The 22,002-nt window shown below is 40.2% G+C and overlaps 1 protein-coding gene and 1 long non-coding RNA gene across 8 annotated transcripts in view; one reads left to right on the top strand and one right to left on the bottom strand.

Moving 5' to 3' along the window:
• The window catches only part of frmd4bb (FERM domain containing 4Bb), a 377,863-nt gene that overhangs the window by 112,934 nt on the left and 242,927 nt on the right, over nucleotides 1-22,002 (bottom strand). For 6 of the 7 annotated variants that reach the window (XM_087994437.1, XM_087994436.1, XM_087994435.1 and 3 more), the window contains exons 6-7: nucleotides 2,961-3,017; nucleotides 2,552-2,574 (exon numbers count right to left, since the gene is read on the bottom strand). In XM_087994437.1, the coding sequence (XP_087850563.1) occupies nucleotides 2,552-2,574; nucleotides 2,961-3,017 (80 nt within the window). Of the gene's footprint in view, nucleotides 1-2,551; nucleotides 2,575-2,960; nucleotides 3,018-3,285; nucleotides 3,361-22,002 lie in introns of those variants that run through there. The other variant, XM_087994438.1, reaches the window with a different exon arrangement.
• On the top strand, nucleotides 2,315-16,833 carry LOC148147965 (uncharacterized). Its single transcript, XR_015759419.1, has 3 exons — nucleotides 2,315-4,390; nucleotides 10,827-10,995; nucleotides 16,159-16,833. It is a non-coding gene; the product is annotated as an uncharacterized LOC148147965 (long non-coding RNA).

A 22,002-nucleotide genomic window follows, 5' to 3' on the forward strand; every position in this document is an offset into this window, starting at 1 on the left:
TAATTCACTCCAGCAATGCTCCATACATACAAAGCATAAATCATTCGCGATTGAACACGGATGGGAAATGAGAATGATGAAACTAACTCCAAATAATTAGCAGTCAGATATTGGTGTGCACTACAAAGCAGCGAAAAAAAAAGCAAAATAAATTCATGTTTTTAAATTAAGTATCAATATAGTCAGAAAAACAAAGTATTAGTGACCAGGTGATGTTACTTAGGTTTTAAATTAATATGCATAATGAAAATGAGACCACGCGTAAAAAACTGCACCTGGACAATTGGCATATATGTCCTACAATTTTAAAGATAATCCAAAGTACAACAAATACATGTTCCATTATCCAAATTCATTTCTGCAGCTCAGTCAACAAAAGTGTTGTATAGGAGTCCAAAAGGTATTGATAAATAAACTTGTATTTTTCCCCACAACATACACATCTACTCCATGATATTAAACTTTACAAACATTTGTTAGTTATGATAAACCAAGTTGCTTATGTTATGCCATGAGGTTATCTTATACTTGAATAAGCTTACAAAATCCCATTACAGTTTTAGACTGAGTTTTCTCATTACTAAATGAGTTGCTGTGCCAGTACAATAGCAGAGTAATGCTCCAGAATCCAGTCAAATATACCTTGTTATTGTGGAATATTCCACAACTTCAGATGCAGCATGGGATCTTTCAGCGACTCTGCCACAAGTGTGGAGTCTACAGCATTTATGTAAAGCCTTTCCAGACTGCAGGACATCCTAAACTGCTTCAGAGCCAATGAAATATTTTGTGAAGCACAGTCACTGTTGTAATGCAACAAGTGTGGAATCTAGTTTGCATACAGTTAACTCCCACAAATAGCAGTGAGATTTAAAATAAAAAGATAATATTCAATTTCTCCCCACAAGGTACGGGTGGATAAACAAGCATTGATTGGCCATCCCAAGTCACCTTATTAGGGACTGCAGCATATTGAGGAACATATTGAGTTTGGGGGGAGGGTTTTGTAATTCCAGGCTTATTACCCAACAACGAAGTTTAACTATATACTTCCCATCTTCGGGTGATGAGTGTCTTTAAAGGGGAACGTGCAGGTGCCAGTGTCCCCATGCACTTATCTTTGTTCCAATGAATTCAAAGTTATACATTTGGATGATGATTTTAACTAAGTAATAGACATTGGCCAGGACACAGAATAACTCATTCATTTTTCAAAAAAAAAATTGTCCCATGACCATTTTTAACATTCCACCCGAGGTATCAGTTGGTGCCTCAGTTTAGCAAGACATCTGGAAGCCTGTGTCCCTGATGGGGCAGTAATGAAGTGTTAGCCCATGTTTTTCAGCTCAAATCTCTTGAATGGGACTTGAAGCCCCAACCCTTCTGAACCAGCAGTGCAGCTGACACAAGACTGCATCACTGTTTGAACCTATTTCCTAACCTTTAGGACTTTTTCCATACTTTTTAGGTTTGGAAGAAACTTAAATATTACAAGTTCCAACTTCTGATGTATTTGAATTAAAAAAAAACTTAAATGGTTAGAACCTTTGTTACAAGCACCATTTTGCTGTGTATACAATCCATTTGTAACTACGCCCCAACACAAACAGGGTGTGACAGTCATTATTGTATTTTCCAAGACTACTACAAAGACCTTCAGGTGTTTTCAAATGATGTAGTGTTTACTTAATTAATTTGATTTCAAATGGCCAGAAATACATGCAAAGGCAGGGAAGTGATATGGTGGCAACATCACTATTGACTATAAAGCAGAATTTTTCCAATTCAATTCCAAGCACAATTTTGGCAAAGAAAAAGAATCCTGTGTTTAACAGGACTGCAGCAGTTTAATATGGTGAACATACTGAGTTTGGGGTGAGGGACACTGTTTCAAAGGAGTTAATCTCATGCCAATTCTCTCTCCACCAAATTCTGGATTAGTGGTGCTGGAAGAGCACAGCAGTTCAGGCAGCAAAAACACGTATAATTAGCAGTTTGAAATTATGGTTTTAAAAACTATCATCGTCGTGTAGGAATGTTTAAGGATAAATGTGCCAAATGTTCAGTGGTAGGCAGACTTGACTAGCAGTTCCAATTCATACAGCAGCCTCCCAGTAACCGAGAGGTCAAGTGTATGAAGTGGGAGGCCCCACCAGGGCAGCTGCGTGAGAGAGAGAAAGCTACACAGAAAGCTTACAAACCGAGCAGCTGACAAATAATTCGACCGCCGTGGTGTATTTATCACCTTTCTGAGGCTGGGCTGTTGCAGGTTTGACACATAAAAAGAAACAGGCCGAGTCTATGACATTGCTTCCGCCTACATTAACTGGGAAAAGAAATCTGCTGTAACTCACATCAATGCTCCAATAATGTAAATGGCCGTTGAGTAACGATCATACAGGGAAAAAACAACGTAATCCAGTTGGAACGCTAAAAGGAGCTTTGAAAATTACAAACAAAAATACACCAATTTCTAATCAGTTTTCATTCCACAACTTAATTTTGTGGGTAAATTCAACACAAACAGATACATATATTTTTAATTGCTTACCTTATGTAATCGCCTTTCTTTTCCTGGGGAATTGGAAAAAAAAAGAGGACAATGCAGGTTCAGTGTTTGAACAGAAAACACAAACAAAACAGAAATTCACAACTGCCAACTTTCTAATTTGTTGATTTAGTAAACTGGAGCACAGCCGACCGGACTGGATTTGCATGTAAGAGTCCAATGCGGATATTGGTAACTGTTCCCCCCACCCAGCAACAAGAAACACAAGGTGAGAGATGGCGCGGCACTGAGCAACTCCCGGAGAATATAACGCAGTGGCGGGGAGCTGTACCGGTGCTAAGGAAGGCAGGCGGCTCCTGCACAGTGCCCGCTGTTAGTCCGCTCCAGCGCCTGGGAATGCACGCTGTCGCAACCAGGAAACAAGCCCCACTGAAAGCACCAGCTTGTTTACCTGCAGCACGTACGCAGCTAACTCGAACGCCGTCTCGCTGTCCACCTCAATGTCGCCCTGTGGGGAAATACAGAGACAGGAGTTGAACCATCCGGCAGTAAGCAGTCTGCGGGCGAATGGGAGCTCGGACAACCCGACTCTCCCGCTTTAACACAACCGAGGAGGAGGAGAGGGGTGGTTACAAAACTCTCCGATACTGACAAAGCTTCCAGCGCACTCAGCCGACTTCACGCCCACTCACAAAACACAAAGATTAAAGCCCACACGCTACAGCCACGGAACACTGAGCCCACTTTTCTGGTGTGCACTGCCCGCTACAACCCACCGCCTTCGGTTAGGGCAGTCTTGAGACAGTGGCCATGTCAAGAGCTGCTTTCCACCCCACAAGAGACGGGATAGTCACTACAGTGCCGGGCTCGCCTTTTGAAAACACCATGGGTGGGAGTTTTAACGAGTTTTCCGCTCACGCCTCATTTACATGCACACAATGAGCTGCAAGCTCGGAGACAGAAGCCAGTGGGGTTTGAGAAGACAGTAATTCTTTTGTGTAGGGCAAGGAGGCTAATGCATCACCGTATTCGCTCTACAAAGCAGAAAGTTACACTTTCGCATGAGCAGGCCGTCTCTTGACTTTCAAAAGTTCACAAATATTGGCCTCAGTCAGGTCTGCCAGTAATAAGTGGACTGTGACCAGTCTGCAGTATTCTGCCTTCGCCTGGCATCTTACCCTTTCCCTTCACTTCGATCCTTCTCGGAGTCATACAACAGTGACACAGCCCAGTTGGTTCAACCAGTTTATACCAACCGTAAACCCAAATTAAACTAGTCCCACCAGCCTGCACTTGGCCCATATCCCTTCAAATACTTCTTATCCACGTATTTTCTAAATGTCTTTTAAACATTATAACTCTACCCACATCCTCCACCACTCTGGAAATCATTCCACACAGAAATCACTCTTTAAAAAATGCTCGTCCTGGCTTTTGAAAATCTTCTCCTCTCACTTTAAAAAATGCCCCACCCTAGTGAAAAAACACCTGCCATTTACTTTATCAACTCCCCTCATGATTTTACAAACTTTTATAAAGTCACCCCGCAACCTCCTAAGCTCCAGTAAAAAAGGTCCCAACCTATCCAGCCTCTCCTTATAATTCAAACCCTCCATTCCTGACATCATCCTGGTAAATCTCTTCTGAACCGTCTGCAGCTTAACCCGTCCTATAACAGACAACCATAACTGAACACAGAAGAGACATCACTAACACCTTGTACAACCTCAACCTAACATCCCAACTCCTACCCTCTCCCTTCAACTCAATCTCTCTCCTTGTGGCCTTTCGACCTCTTTTGTTCATTTCATTGGGAACTGCTTGGTGCACCCTGAGAACAGGGACAATTCAAAATCTCTCTGGCTGTTTGTCAAGAATATGGTAAATATTACGTAGAATTTTAAATGTAGTAGTAACACACCGTACCGCAAGAAACTGGTGTGATTTGCATTTCAAATAATGGCAACTTTTAAAAATGTTATAAATTAATTATACATTTACAAAACAATATATGCTTTACCTATATTAATAAAGCCTAGGGGACTGTAATGTTATGATAATCAATTAGTGAGGATGCTACAAAGAGTCAAACAGGTTCAACATAGGGCAGGAATGTGGAGTTGAGCATTATGAGATCAGCTATGATCTCATTGAACAACAGAGCAGGTTTGATGTGCTGAATGGCCTACATCCACTCCTTTATTTTATAATCTAACCTGAATTACCACCTTCAATGATTTGTGCAGTTACACACTGAAGTCCCCACACTGAAGTCCCTCTGCTCCGTACCTTTTTTGAATTATACTGTTTAATTTACTGTATATTGTATTTCCAGATTGTTTCCTTATAATAGGTGTTGCTTTGGATATTCACATTGGTTCTGTCTTGTCTGCCATTTTGTGGCCTATTGGAATGTTCATTGTTCCAATCCAGCATAGGTTGCTCAGTCCTTTAGCAAACAGTTTTGCTGCTGCCAGCTAATTTCTAGTCTTCTCTCATTTTCACTTGATCCATCTTCTCCTCTTCCAATCCTCAACCTCTTGGTTTCAATTTCTGCAGATATAGCCAATATTTACCATAAATCTACTGATTTCCATGGCTATATTTCCAAATGTATTGCTTCCTTGACAGGGCAGTTAATTTTATTCTCAATGTTTCTCCATCTCTGCACTACCTGATCTGATGATGCAAACTTCTGTATCAGCAATATTATGTATCATCCTTCATTCTCAACTGGGGATGCCCACACAGTTCGCAGGTGAAGCATATCCATATCTTTTCTTGTATATTTCCTCTCATCCCTTTCCCTTTTTATGATACCACCAATAATGATATGGTTCCCCTTTCCCTTAACTTCAATCCCATGGGCTTCCATCAAACACAGCTTCCATTTCCCTCCCCTTCCAGAATTCTGATGAGGCCGCTCCTTCTGTAACATCCACTTCTCAACACCCAGCACCCACTTTCTACTTTGCTATCCTGGCACAGGTGATCTAACACCATTTCCACGCAACATCTAAGAATACAGTTAAATATGCCTTGCAAGTGAAACTGCAATTCATTTATCCATCAGTTAATTCATCATGCAGTATCTACTGCTAATGATGTGTTCGACTCCAGGTTGGGAGAACAAATGCAGGTTGGTCGATCACTTCGCAGACACCTCTGTCCAGTTTGTACCCATGATCTCCAATTTCCTGACTTTTAGTTCTTTACCTTGCTCCCATACTGCCCTTTTTATTCTTGTCCTGTTGCCACGTGCCAATTATAAAACTGATTTGAAGGAGCTGTAGTCAAATTATTAGATTTTATTATATTTTGATAATTATCCAATTTTGAGGTGTCTGGACTCTGCCATCTGACTCACTTTCCTGGCTCATTTTGCTGACTGAATAAGAAAAGAAGGTTTTTCACCAGAGGAGCATGTGCCTTGCTTTCCTTTCCCCCCTCTGTTTAGATTTTCCTGTTCCTCTGTGACTTAAAGATAAAGAGCGGTACAATTTGACTTGGTAGCTCATTTGTCATTTTGTCAGCAGTTGCTTACTGGGTCTGGAGGCATTTGTGGAAGGAGATCAGAGTTGACATTTTGGGACCTTCTTCCAACTCTTCTGAACCCATGTTCTGGAGAGGGGTCATTGGACCCGGGGCATTGGCTCTGGTTTCACTCCACAGATGCTGTCAGACCTGCTGAGCTTTTGCAGTCGTTCCTGATTTTGGTTTTGTTTTTGTTTCTGACTTCCAGCATTTGCAGTTCTTTCAGTTTCTGTTGTTTCCTCAGTACCAGTTACAGTATGGTTTGGGTCTGTCTTCTGGATAACAGGTTAACATAGTGAAAAAAAACGCAGCAAGCCAGGCAGCATCTGAAAGCAGGAAAATCGACGTTTCGGGCAAAAGTCCTTCATCAGGAATGAGGGCCATAGTGACTAAGAAAGTGTGGGTCAAGAGGTTCATTCTGTAAATCCATTCATTCCTATTGTTGACTGAATGAGCAGCTAATGGGTCCGGCACTTTGGAATATGGACACCTTAATTGGCTGAAAATGTCACAATGATTGAGGCCTTCAGGTTTTGATCCATGTATTTTGAGCCATGGTGGAGAGCAACAGAATTAGGCCTTTCAGGGATTTGCTTTGAAATTACATTTATCAGCGAGGGGTAAACCAGGAATTGGTCGTCCATTATGACACCAGCAAATTACGCTTCTGGTTGGCTTTGAACCAGGGTGCTTTCACACGTAAAGCAAATGTGGTAACTACTACATGATAGAAATGAAATAGGAAACACCAGGTACATTCTTCCAAAGGATGATGAACTGTGCAGTACACTCTGCTGATCTCCAGAACGAGGGCAGAGAGAAATTTTCTTCCATCTTCCAAGATGGTGGTGCTGGCACGGTAGGGGGTTTAGGACTCCTGAGTCTGGATGCTCCAGGTTGGCCGCAGCCTTCTCTTTCTCTCCTCCTTTTCCATCTTTTGCTTTCACCTTCTGACATCGTGAAGAAGCCTGAGCAGTGTTGACGCCCGGATTGAAGATTCCTGCCTTTGGTAGGCCCAGAGCCTGGACTCAGGAAGTCGCTGGACTATTGGCTGCGTCAGAGCTTGGTGCCCGGTACAGTCTGGAGGGGAGGTCTGGTATGATCTGCTTTAAGGACTGTAATGCTGAACTTTTTATTTCTTTATTTTTGTAATTTATTCCTAAGATCCTCTAACTATGTCACTTTGTATCTCAAATCCATAAGTGGCCCACTGTGGGGACAGATGGGTTGTTGGCTGTGGTGACAGATGGGTTGTTGGCTGTGGTGGTGCTCGATGCTTGATGGGTTGTTGTCTGCAGTGGAGCTTGGTGCCCGGAACGGAGTTGTGTGCATTGTGTAGTGTAAGGTTGAGTTTCGTGTGGTCTAGAGGCAAAGTCTGGCGCAGAGGTGAGGTGGTGGCACGGACTGGAGGGGAAACCTGGCACAAACTGCTTGAAGAATGTGAGAACTGCAGATGCTGGAGATCAGAGCTGAAAAATGTGTTGCTGGAAAAGCGCAGCAGGTCAGGCAGCATCCAAGGAGCAGGAGAATCGATGTTTCGGGCATAAGCCCGTCGATTCTCCTGCTCCTTGGATGCTGCCTGACCTGCTCTGCTTTTCCAGCAACACATTTTTCAGCCACAAACTGCTTGAAGGATTGTACTGCTGAACTTTTTATTACTTTTCCCTGCACCCATGTGACAATAAACCTAATTTAATTAAATGTGTTCTGAGAGAGATACATCTTGGAATATCAGTGGATTGTTTGTAATAGTTGGGTGTACACTTTCATTTGAGCAATCTTTGACCTTGTCTGTCTCATTGAACCACCCTTTCCTGAAGAAGGGCTTATGCCCGAAACGTCGATTCTCCTGTTCCCTGGATGCTGCCTGACCTGCTGCGCTTTTCCAGCAACACATTTCCAGCTCATTGAACCACATCACCTTAGGAGAGTCATCCAAGGTAACACTCATTAGCTAACTGTTCACATTCATTGGATGGTATTGGCAGCATTTTAGAAGCACTCAGAATTGATTTGGCAAGAGTAGCATTTTGAAAGAAGGACAAAGACCTTAAATATATCCCTATTTCTCTCTATATGTCCTTCCAGATCTGTTGAAAAATTAAGGGTATTGTTTTTATTTTCAATTTCCAGCATCCACAGCATTTTGCTTTTGTGCCTGAAATATTGATGGTGTTCTGAAAGGAGTACATATTCTCAATTGTGGATGATTTGATCCTCAACAAAAAATGATTTTTTTTTGTAACTAGTGCTGGAGGAAAATATTTCATCTGCTCCATTTGCTTTTACATTTTTTTTCCAGTTTAAGTAAGATCATTGTCAGATTAGATTGCATTGCATCATGCTGTGACAGGAAAATAGGGTCAGGTTGTAGGGTGGGAACACACAGCTGCAATCTGCTCAGTAAGTCCACAATTTAAATGACCCTCAAGCAGTAGGGATTGCCTCTTTTACATTTTTTTTAATTGGCTGATTGTTAGTGCCATAATTACAGTATTATTCTACTAGGAGCAATGCCAATCATGGAAGACTGCAGCTCCAGAGGAAACGGCTTGTCTTTAGTGTCCATTTTAAAAATGAAAAGGATATAAATTACAGTTGGCAATCTCAATTTAAATGGGTTAATAATTTCAATTGATGGGAGAAATTTGTTAGAAGTAAGCATTCATACTGTAACAAAGAAACAATGATGATCCTTAACAGGAATATTAAATCTGCTATGTGCAAAAGTTTTGTCATGCTTGCACATTTAACAAGAGCTGAAATGCAATTTGGGAGAACACAAAGACCATCTGAGATTGTGTGCAGTACAATATCTATGCAAGTTTGTCATTTGTTGGCTGTGGTAAAACTATATTTGTGCAGAGCACATTTTTATTAATGGACAGCAATAAATAATATGCTAGCAATTCAAATTTGTCGGAGAAAGTGAGGACTGCAGATGCTGAAAATCAAAGTCGAAGAGTGTGGTGCTGGAAAAGCACAGGCGGGTAAACAGCATCCGAGGAGCAGGAGAGTCGACATTTTAAGCGTACGTTCTTCATTGGGAATCAACTTCCTGATGAACAGCTTATGCTCAAAATGTCGACTCTCTGCTCCTCAGATGCTGCCTGACCGGCTCTGCTTCGCCAGTTCAAACACTTAGAAAGATATGGATATCTAATGATGTGCCAGACCTTAGGATCCCCACACAGGGTTGACCATCTTAATTTTAAAAATGCAGTACAGATTCATACTGAATTCTGAGGGCTTGATCGAAACTGATTTGGCAGTATGACCAAGTACAGTGTTTGCTGATAGGAATTCTAAGATCTTTTGCTATGGATTCAACTTGATTTTTGTTGAAATATTCTGTGTTAATAACATGATTGAGGGAATTTGGCTGGGAGGATTCTTTGAACCAGACAATGTGAGGGAATTGAACTTCCACCTCCTCATGCTGTGCAATTCTGGAGCTTCAGTACCAATTACATCATCAGCAATCGTTTTTGAAATGAAAATGTTCAAAAACAGGATATGCAATTATAATTGTATGTTTTTACATTTTCCCAAAGTGAATATTGATGAGATGCCTTTAATAATTGCAGCAGAGATTTCTTTGGGGAGTAAAATCTCTGGTAAATAAAACAGTTTTTGTTAATCAGATCTTATTCAAGTTTATTTCATTTTTGTTGAGAGAAAGCTGATTTTACTTGTGATTATATATGAGTTATAGTCTTGTGAAATGCCAGTTCATAAGTCTATCAGAAAGAGGCTGATGACAGCTCATCTACAGTCCATTAGCAGAATGACAAGAACGTTATCAAAACCAAAAAACTGTTGAAAGTTTCTCCAGGTGCTTCAGAGTTCGTGACAACAGAATGATAATGCAACTGCTCGGTACTGGAAGAGCTAAGAAGGTAATTGAAAAATACATAGGAGCATTATTAGAATTGGTGCTTAAAATAATGGATCAGTTCAGAACAGCAATCTACAATGCCAATAGAATACAGCAATGTACAATGGAAAACAGTGGAATACAAGTCAGAGAACATCCTGATCAAACTGTATGCTGCAGTGATCAGAGGTACCTGGTTATTCTGTACAATGCTTGTTATGAAATTCCCTTGGGTGTGGAAAATTTCCAAGAAAGTCCATTGAAGTTGAAGAATTCAGAGATATTGGGCTCTTGAAAGCTTCATAGTTTTCCAGGAAAGGTTAAAGGATTAAAATCTGATATCACTGACCCAACAACCCTCACACATCCCAGCCCATTCTGACCTGATCCTGTTGGACCTTGCACACCTACCCACCACCAACCCCCCCCCTCCCCCCTCAAACCCGGCCCTCCCCAAAAGCTCTGGTCTGACTTGACTCAGGCCTGATGGAATCAATATCCTCTCATTCCAACAGTACCTATTCACCCACTTACCTGGCATCCCACCTATGTTCCTAAGCTGGCATACTATCTCCTCACTTACTTTACACACTTAGCTTTCCTCATTCATTGTAAAAGTGCCTTCAGGTCCTTTAAATCCAGAAATATAGCAGGAAGTGGAATAGGAAAAGCATGTGTCTAGGCCTGCAACTTCAAGTATATTTCTCTTTGGTTGTCTTTGATGAAGGTATTTGGGAACAGGCTTCAATTGGAATCACAGAATCCCTTCAGTGCGAAAGAGGCCACTTGGCCCATTTAGTCCATACTGACCCTGAATCCCACATAGATCTAGTTCCTCCACTCTCTTCCTGTAACCTTGCCTTTCTCATGGCTAATCCAACAAATGTGCACACCTTTGGACTGTAGGAGGAAACCAGAGCACCTGGAGGGGACCCACACAGACACTGGAAGAATGTGCAAACTCCACACAGTCCCCCGAGGCTGGAATCGAGCCTGGCCACTGATGCTGAAAGGCAGCAGCGTGAATCACTGAGCCACGTAACCTTGGTCAGAAAAATCACCAACCAATAAGCAGGTAATTTTTTCCATCAGTCAAATCAGTCCTGACACTAATTGAAGTAACTAGACCTATGACTCATGATTAGCAATCTACTATTAGAAGTATGTGAAATTATGTATTTAATTAAATTAAGATTAAGTATGCAAAAAGTAAACTGATATCTTACTTAAGAATGTGAGAATAAAGCACGGGATCACCGATTTAAATGTACAATTTTTGACTTGATATCACACGTGCCTTTGTCATGCTTAACATTAACAGGTAAAGTAAACTTAAAGTTGAATAGTAGAAGTGAAATGATTTGAATAATTTAAGAACCAGCAGATGCTACAATGAGCCTTGCCAACTGGAACAACCTCCCTCATATGCTGTTATCTTGTGATAAGCTGTTATTTTTTCTGGATGTCAACTGTTTGAGTTCTCAGCTTGCGTGTAATTGTCAGTAATGCAGCTTTCCTTTTGCTCTGGTCCTTCCCAGCCATAAGAAAAGTCAGACAGTTGAAAATGAGGTCACAATTTATTCAAACAGTTGCATGTATGCAACTGTTCAAGATGTCACTACTGTGGAATCTGGCCTACAGTAAGATACAACAGCAATAGAAGTGTGCAGTGATCCAAACCATAAGCATCACTAAGTGTTTAGTCACTATAGCATTTTGGCCAATCCATCAAGAGGTGGACTTCAAGAGGCACAGGAAAGAATCTACTTTCAGTTTATTTTACTTCTTCACCCTCTGAGCTGACTAAGCCATAACTTGCAAAACGTCTCCTCTAATGAAAGTCAAATTTTGACTTTATCATTTGTTTTGTTGTTACAGAGTGAGTCCACACCTGCTATTGAGCAGTAAATAGGCTTACACAGCTGGACTGAGTAAGGATAGAATTGAACTGAACCAAATAGACATTTTATAATGATTAATCACAGTCGATTATGGTTACTATTACTGAGAATCACCATTCTCTGTGAATAATTCATCAGCCAGAATTAGTGAGTTACGGACTTTCCTCATATGATGCAGTTTCTTGTTAATGATATAAGTTCAATTCAAGCAAGAGCTCTTTAGTATTTCTTGTTTAAATTCATATCTGATTAACTCAAAGCAGTTTATGTAAAACTAATCCTCAATGCTTATGTGAGGTGATTAAGTTGGGGGAAGGTCGTATAACAATTTTTAGATCCTCAAATCATCACTTTTCTTAACTCAAAAAACGAGATGTGCAGTGAGCTGTCAGATAATGCACAGTTGTTTGACTTCAGATTCCTTACAGATATAATGTCATAACTAAATGAGCAGAACTGTAAACTGCAGGAATAGGACATAGACTTGCCACATTTGAATGCTGCCACAGCACTAATCATCTTGAAACTGGGTCTGCGGTCAGGAATTAGGCGTGATGGAACAAATTGTCATGTGTATCTCAAATCCATTCTGTCAAGTAGACATTGGTGGGTTGGAGACCAAATTCCTTCAGGTCTTTGATTTACAAAGCAGTGGGCTTGATAACAGACAATGAAGAATGGTACTGAGCTGAAAGTCAGACCAAGGGTCTATGATTTCTATGGACATGTAAACAGAGAAAATACTTACTCCTATCATCCTGTTCTTTTAAAGTGAAAGCTTACTTTGACTCCACAGACCTCAGTCAGGCGGCATCCTCCCAAAATATAGTTAATCAAGCCCAAGTATTGCACCCTCCTCACAGATACCTAATTGATGGGCTGTATATGATAAGCAGTCACAAACTACAACCCAGATTTCAAAGCACTAGCAGATAAGGTGTTGTCACAAGTGTCACTTTGAGACTTGTTTCGAGGAAGAAAATAAGTACTTTTCTATGCTTTGTTTTAGAATTATTACAATATTAAAAGTTAACTGTTTATTCATTATTTTCTTTTGGATAGATCTCAGGTTGTGCTTCAAAAATTCAAAATTCAATTTAATTCAAAAGGTGATCTAATAGAGCCGTAGAGATGCACAGCATGGAAACAGACCCTTCAGTCCAACTCATCCATGCTGACCACATATCGTAAACTAATCCAGTCGCATTTGCCAGCAGTTGGCCCATATCCATCGAAACCCTTCCTATTCATATACCCATCCAGATGCCCTTTAAATGTTGGAATTATACTAGCCTTCACCACTTCCTCTGGCAGCTCATTCCTTACACGCACCACCCTCTGCATGAAAGAGTTGCCCCATAGGTCTATTTTAAATTTTACCCCTCTCACCTTAAACCTATGCCCTCTAGTTCTGGAACCCCCATCCTAGGGAAAAGACATTGTCTATTAATCCTATCCATGCCCCTCATGATTTTATAAACCTTTATAACGTCACCCCTCAGCCTCTGATACTCCAGGAAAAAGAGCCCCATCCTGTTCAGCCTCTCCCTATCGCTCAAATCCTCCAACCCTGGCAACATCCTTGTAAATCTTTTCTGAACCCTTTCAAGTTTCACAACATCTTTCCAATAGGAGGGAGACCAGCATTGCATGCAATATTCCAAAAGTGGCCTAACCAATGTCCTGTATAGCCGCAACTCCTATACTTAATACTCTGACCAACAAAGGAAAGCATACCAAATGCCTTCTTCACTATTCTATCTATCTGCAACTCCATTTTCAAAGAACTATGAACCTACACTCCAAGGTCTCTTTGTTCAGCAACATTCCCCAGGACCTCACCATAATGCTTAAAAATGTCAGAGACCACAGGCTTGCAGGAACTGATGAGGGAAAATAAACAGGACTTTTCTCAGGCTAAAGGTTTTCCTTCATTGCAAAAAGAAGAATGGCTCTTTCCTTGCTGGCGGTCTGATGTTTTTTGCCCAAACCTTCACACCCAAACGTTGTTCAGCTAGCCGGGAGCCAATCATGTAGTTGTGGCAGGCAGGGCTTTGCCATCAACAACTGGTCACCATTCCCCAGACAAATCAGCTACTTGTTGCTAGACAAAGTTTCCATTTGTACACATCTCTTGGCTCTAGTTTATCTGCAACTAGACTTCCCCCACTGCTTGAATAAGCCACAAAGTAAACAGCCCTTACAAAGACTGACAGGTGACCTGCTTTTAAAAAAGTGCTGTAAAAGTTCGAAAAGAGCCATTTTCCTATTTCAGTTCACAATCAAATATACAGACAAATAAAAAGAAATGGTCTTTACAAGCATAAATAACGCCAAAATTCCAAACAGTAATATTCAATATCTTGCTGTAATTATTGCACAACATCCAGTGATGAACTTGTCAAGCTAAAAAAAAGGCCTCATTCTTGATGAAGGGCTTATGCCCAAAACATCAATTCTCCTGCTCCTCAAATGCTGTCTGATCTGCTGTGCTTTCTGAGCAACACACTGTAGACTCTGATCTCCAGCATCTGCAGTCCTCACTTTCTCCTGCCTGATAGAGTATATGTAATAACATGCTGTCTGCTGCAGGATATACTTTATCCGCTGAAGCTGTATGGTAAAGTTTTTTATGGATGCACAGTTTGGACATATTATTGTAATCCCCTCAGATATTTGTACTGACAAAAAAAAAGTTCAACAAACAGTCTTTCAAAGACATTAGCATTACGAATTTAGCAATATGCACTGTCTATGTAATGGACCCGAACATGATCCAAAACAGTTGCATTTATCTTTTGACAAGGGGAATGGAAAATCAATGTATTATTCAATAGTGTCGTAGCTCTGATATATGTCTCTTTCGTAGAGCTGTGGAAAGTACTTTAACTTTTGCCATGTACTCTGAAGTATTACTCATTCGGAGTTATTACATTCTCATGCTTAGGTTTTATTTGAAATGGGCATCTGCATGCGAAAGAATGCTTTTTAAAGAAAATAAAATCACTTGCTCAACTGCCTTAATGTTACCAGTTCCTTTTAAAAGGAAGAAAAAGTCTGAAATCTTTTATATTTGGGTGGGGAATATATCCTTCATCACTAGCACAGAGATTTAAATCCAACTTGGAGTGACAAGGTGACAACAACTTGTACATAAATTGCATTTTTAACGTCTTAAATCATCCAAGGTGCTTTCCAGGAGCATTGCAAAGCAATGTTTGACATTTAGTAATTTAATGTGACATGAAGAAGTAGGTTTTAAACAGTGTTAAAGGAGAACATGAGAGACAGAGGGGCATAGTGATTTATGAAACAAAATCCCAGAAGTTGAGGCCTCAAAACCGAAAGCAGAAATGAAGATGATGAAGGAAATAATCTGAGTATCCCCAAAAGAGGAGATATTTTAGGGGGATATAGGGCTTGAGGTGGTTACAATGATAAGGCTAAGGAAAGCCATGGAGGAACTGAAAACAAGCAGGAGAGTATCAAAGTCAAGGGTTTGCTCAAATGAAAACCAATATAGGTCAGCAATACAGGGGTGGTGAGTAGCAGAAATTTGGAAAATCTAACGTATGCAAAGGGTGGAATTTGGGATGTATTGTAATAGTCTAATGGAGAGGAAACAAAGGTTTGAATGACACTTTTAGCATCACTTAAGCTGAGGCAGAGCAGACACAGACATTCTGATGTAAGGTATGGGACTCATATATATTTTAATATCACTTATTTTGGATGCTTGGATTTTGAACTAGTAGGATATGAATTTTGTGTCTGAGTGAAGGAGATTAATGGTTAACTTATGGTATTTATATAGCCATGGTGAGTTCTTTAAAAACGCATTATTAGAGAAAGACTTCCTGGTAATTAAGTGGTATTGCTTCAACTGGAAGAATTTATGAACGGACAAATTAAACAATTTTGCATTGGGCTTTTTAAGTTAGAAAATCAGAAATTGTTTTTTGTTTTACTTTTGGTTATAGAAAATACCCATAGTTTGGAAAAAAAGCTTTTGGATTTAAATTTGGCAGTTGTGCCAAAGGAGCAAATAGTTGCTCCTAAAGATGGGAGATAGTTTAGAACTGTAAGGAATTAGAGTACCTCAGTGTAAGGTATTTAGATTTAATGTTCTGGATTAGAAGTATTTGGTTAAAATCCTGAAGGAGTTATTTGAAGATAAGAAAATCTAAGCTAGTTATACAAAGGCTCCTGGAAGAAGTTATCAGATTCTCAAGAGGGGGATCTGAAGCTAAAGTTAAACTAAACCCTATAACTGTAAAAGAGAAGGGAATTTTCTCTGGTGTTTTCATATAGTAATGGGATACTGATTCCTTTCCAAGATGGCGAAGGAGTAGGTCACTTTTCTCTTCTATCTTCTTGGAAAAGATGTCCTGACCTCCTAGCCTCAGCGCAGATCCAGCGAGGCATCTTCTTGGCCTGGCGTGACAGTCACTCAGCCTGGTATGGACATCTGAGGTGATTCCAGAGTGGTCTCCTGGCCTTGAGAGCCTCAAAGTGAAGCACAGTGCAATCTAGAGTCAAGGCCTGGCACAGGCTGAAGGTTAGGTGCCAGCATGGATTGTGTTGGAAGGACTGTTGTTCTGAATGTTTTATTTCTCTAATTTCTAATTTATTCCTACAATCTGTATTGTTGGACTTTTATTTCTTTAGTTTTCTTTCTTTTCCCCTAAGAACTTGTACTGAAGAATCTGTACCTAGATACCTGTACCTAAGATGATGCCATAAGTGGCAACTTATAAATGTTTCACTGTACTCATTTGAGTGCAAGTGACAATAAAGCTAATTCAGTTCATTCATACTGGATTAATGGGATAGTATATTTCAAAATTTTTTAAAGTGTTAACTATACGCATATAAATATACAAAATTGAATAATATTTTATCTCATTGGTTTTGCATTATAAACTTTTGTTTTATTGTTAAAACTAAATCTATAGCATTGTGTGCTTGTGCTTCAAGTGAAAACCACCTCATTAAAACAGAAAAATATGATCAACCAATTCAGTCTGGGATCTGACTTATCCAGTAACAACATCAGCTGCGATCATAACAAAGTGGAAATAGAAGGTTTTATTGACAACTCAGATATATAATTGAAAACTCTGCTTGGGGTCAAATACAACACTAAGTGAATGATTCAGCTCCAACTATTGCCAGGGAGGAAGGTGGTATTGGTAGTTTGAGATTCGAGTTTGTGGTGGGCATGAAGTCAATAACTTCAGTCTTGACAAATTTCTAGTTGGATCTCATCCCTCTCCTTGGCAGACACCAGTGGACAGTGGCGTGTAGTTTGTCTTGTACCACTTCAAAAATGTATCTAGTAGCATATTGGCTCAGTATCTATTTTTGACAACGCTTCTATGAAACACTGAGGCATTTTTCTCGGTGTAAGATACTATTTAAACACAAGTTGTAGGTGCATCGTAACTAGACAAAGTTACAAGAGTTTTTATGGTTTCAACTCAGTTCTTAGCAGGGATGCATCTGGAACCACTGTCCTAAATTTTCCTGAATGCCAAACTTGTTTAGAAATACTCGAGTGATAACCTTTATGGTAAATGGATAAATAAATAACACCAAAGTACTAGGAAATGCTTTTTTCTGACACTGGGATTAAAATGCATTATCAGAGGAAGTGCTGGAGGAATTTCATTTTACAATTAATCATACTAAATCTGACCTGGGAATTCACTAAAAGAATAATTTTAAAAAAAGGCTTTCTGAAACAAGAACTAATAGTTTTGAGCTGAATAAGAACAACAAACTACAAACAAAATGAAGGGTGAATTCAAACAAAAATGTTTCATCAACATCTAGCATTATTAAATGTCTCAATTTCTGCAAAATTGCTACACAATAGTCAGAAACAATAAAACCTGTGTGTGAAAAGCTGACTTTTATCAACTGGAATAACAATAACATTCAGCAGTGTTTTCTCTGTTAAGTTTTTAACACCATCCTGCATTAAATATTAACTCCAATGTACATAGTTGAAGTTCCATTCTTCCTACACATTCTGCATAGACAGCATTTTATCATAGAAATCATGACCAAATCTGATCTTTTTTCTCATGAATTAGAATTAGATTTTAGTGTCAGGTGTACTCAAGTATATGAATACATGAGTACAGTAAAAAGTGTACAAAAGCACCGTTCTCCGGCATCATCTTGGTTAAAAAAACCAGAATGACAAAAAAACAAAATAAAAACTTAAAGAGCCAAAAGGTAAGAAAGTATCCAGATCTTAAAGTCTAAAACCTTATTTCCATAGAGGTTTTTGGAACACTCAGCTACTGATACAGGCGTTGGGCCTAGCCACAGCCTGGAGCCTAGCTCAACTTGGGAGTCTCCCATCGATCACTGGGAATGACTAGATAGTAAAAGTAGTGAGAAAACTTCCAAAACTTGGAGCAGTGAGATCAACTTTAGCACCTGACTCCAGCAAAACCAATGAAGTAGAACCTTGGGGTTTCTGAAATGCATGACACTATTTGATGCTGAATTTATGAACTGGGCACTGAGGAGCCTGATATTTCCATTCTTTAAAACTGTCAGAAGTCTCTAAATAACTTGCTAGCAAATTAGATTATATTGCTGTACAACTTGTAGATAGATTTTACAAATATCATCACATTCCTATGTTGGTTTTTAACCTAAATCAAAAGCTCCTTGGAAAAGTAGCTTCAATAATTAGAGTTAAGTCATTTACTAGTATCAAGCTGAGTAAATACATATTTTATTCCTAAATTTTAAAATACATACTTTATTAAATGGAGACTTGTACTTACATTCAGGAACATTTCATGAGGGGCAGGCAATGGAGTAGTGGTAATGTTACTGGAGCAGTAATCCATAGACTCAGGCTAATGCTCTGAGGCCATGAGTTCAAATTCCACCACTGCAGCTGTTGGAATTTAAATGCATGTAATAAATCTGGAATTGTAAAACTGGTCTCAGTAATGGTGACCATGGAACCATTGTTGTTAACAAAAACACATCCGGTTCACTTCTGTCCTTCAGGGAAGGAAATGTGTCACCCTTAAACAGTCTGGTGACTCCAGACACATAGCAATGTTGTGAACGCTTTAACTACCCCCTAAAATGGCCAAGAAGCCACTCAATTCAAAGGTAATTAGGAATAGGAAAAAATTCTGATCTTGTCAGTGACATTCCATGAAATATAAAAAAGAATATGAACATCAAGCTGAAACAATGTTTGGCTTCAAAATTAGAGTGGTGCTGGAAAAGCATAGCAGGTCATGCAGCATCCGAGGAGCAGGAGAATTGACGTTTTGGGCAAATGCCCTTCATCAGGAATTCTGATAAAGGGCTTTTGCCCAAAATGTCAATTTCCTGCTCCTCGGATGCTGCTTGACCTGCTGTGCTTTTCCAGCACCACTCTAATCTTGACTCTAATCTCCAGCATCTGCAGTACCCACTTCCGCCAATGCTTGGCTTCAGCCAAGTTGCCTGATTGCACTAACTGTCTCAATTCCTAAATAAAGAATGGCTATGAGAGTGACATACCAGAGGATACATAGTAACCATGGTCATTAGACTGACTGATACATTGCCACACAAAGTATCTAGCTTTCTTAAATGATTAAAAGCTAATGGACTTCTACAAATTGATCCACTGAGAGCAACTGCTATATCCAACTCCGGAAAGAAAGAAAATTCATAACCGAACTACAGTGCTCTTTCCTGGAAAGTGCTACTTGTGGATGCTAGCTCAAGTTAGGATCAGACTTTGTTATTTACTTATGTCCATTTTAGAATTGGTTGCCAACAGTCACCTTGGACATCAGGACATATACTTGCTGCATAAGTTAGCAATTTAAGTCAACACACTCTGAACTATATAGGATTAATTGTGACATTACTTAGTCAAAGTGATGCCAACAGCATGGGTTCAATTCTCGCACTGGCTGAGGTTTCTATGAAGGACTCTCCTTCTCAATGTCTCTCTTCACCCGAGGTGCGGTGACCCTCTGGTTAAATCAGCACCAATCATCTCTCTCTCATGAGAGAGCAAACATATGATCTGGTTAGACCTTTGCAACTTTATCTTTATAGAGTCATAGTCATAGAGCCGACCATGCCGACCAGATATCCCAACCCAATCTAGTCCCACCTGCCAGCACCTGGCCCATATCCCTCCAAACCCTTCTTATTCATATACATTTAATAGTGTTTCTAATATAGGGCAACATACTCAATTGGTAAGACATAACTTGAGTTGCTGAGGAACTAGCAGTAAAACTGTGAGGCCTTGTTTAAATTTTAATCCAAGCAGCTTGATGCTTAATGGTCGGCACAGGGTCCTGCAAATGACTGTCATCTATTTTGTTGAATAGAAATAGGCACAATGAAGCTAATTGTTTCATATTGCTACTATTGCCAGCAAGTGGTATACACCAATACCAAAATGCTGCTGTCAAGCTAAATTAACTTTCTGCTTATCACCCAAATGAGTAATGTGTTATATGAATTTCAGTGCAAGTGTGATGTCAGGTATATAGGTCAAATGTTGCAATGACTGACTGATCATATCAAATAGCACTAGCAAGGTACTGACCATACCAAACCAGTCTGCATTTGCAAACTTACAACACAGTGTCCAACATTTGATAGTTATTCCTGAGCATCGAACCACAAATTCATTGAATCTGGCCAGTGTGAAAGCATGCCATTCAGCCCATTGAGTCTGTAGTGGAAGGGGAAACCAAAACTAATGCTTCTCAAGGCAGAGCTGACACTTACAAATGCACATTGTTAAAAGTATTGTTCCTTAGGCATCAAGCTACACAGGCTACCCATCCTTAGCCTCATCCCATCTTACAACTCTGTGTACGGGAGTGCAACTCTTTTTCCCAGTGCCCAATGTAGCCTACAGCCTAACCATGCCAGCTACTGCACTACATTGTATCCCTTATTGACGGCAGGGAGATTGTGACTATAAATTCACCTAGTTTCCACAATTACCCGTGTCCTTAAATGCATACTTTGCTTCCTCACTTCACAATTATTCTCCTCTCTATAATCTAGAAAACTGCCTCCAAACTCTAGAATTGAGTTCCTACATTTCCCCTACCACAGCAGTCATCCCTGATGACTCCCCTTTGACTTTGACCGTGGTTATGCCACTTGAAAAACATGGATAGACAGCCCTGTCTGGTGATTGATCAGGCCACTGACTGATCTCTGTGTAGCTTGCAGACTGACAACATGAATCCTCAGACTAGTAACACTAAACCTGCAAGACTAGCTATGCCTCATTCCCCAGATAAGAGGTGCGAACCCTATAACCATCCCAAGCAACCATGTGACCAAGCTTAAGCTGCTGGACTGATTTCAGATATTGCCCTTAACCTATTATGCTGCAACACTCTGACTGAAGACCACTCCTATTAGATTTGGAGACATGGCCACTTGGTTGACATTAATAAAGTCATAGAGTAATAGAGATGTACAGCATGGAAACAGACCCTTCGGTCCAACCTGTCCATGCCGAACAGTTATCCCAACTCAATCTAGTCCCACCTGCCAGCACCCAGTCCATATCCCTCCAAACTCTTCCTATTCATATGCCCATCCAAATGCCTTTTAAATGTTGCAATTGTACCAGCCTCCACCACTTCCCCTGGCAGCTCATTCGACACACATACCACCCTCTGTATGAAAATGTTGCCCCTTAGGTCTCTTTTATATCTTATCCCTCTCACCCTAAACTTATACCCTCTAGTTCTGGAAACCCCAACTCCAGGGAAAAGTCTTTGTCTATTTATCCTATCCATACCCCACATAATTTTGTAAACCTCTATAACGCCACCCCTCAGCCTCTGACGCTCCCAGGAAAACAGCCCCAGCCAGTTCAGCCTCACCCTACAGCTCAAATCCTCCAACCCTGGCAACATCCTTGTAAATATTTTCTGAACCCTTTCAAGTTTCACAACATTGGGGCAGCATGGTGGCTCAGTGGTTAGCACTGTTGCCTCACAGCACCAGGAACCTGGTTTCAATTCCAACCTCGGGCGACTGTCTGTGTGGAGTTTGTACATTCTCCCTGTGTCTGCGTGGGTTTACTCCGGGTACTCCGTTTTCCTCCCACAATCCCACAGATGTGCGGGTTAGGTGAATTTGCTATGCTAAATTGCCCTTAG

The sequence above is a fragment of the Chiloscyllium plagiosum genome, unplaced genomic scaffold (genome assembly GCF_037043375.1).
Source record: "Chiloscyllium plagiosum isolate Xiang-an unplaced genomic scaffold, Cpla_swu_hap1 HiC_scaffold_14, whole genome shotgun sequence".
NCBI classification, from domain to species: domain Eukaryota; kingdom Metazoa; phylum Chordata; class Chondrichthyes; order Orectolobiformes; family Hemiscylliidae; genus Chiloscyllium; species Chiloscyllium plagiosum.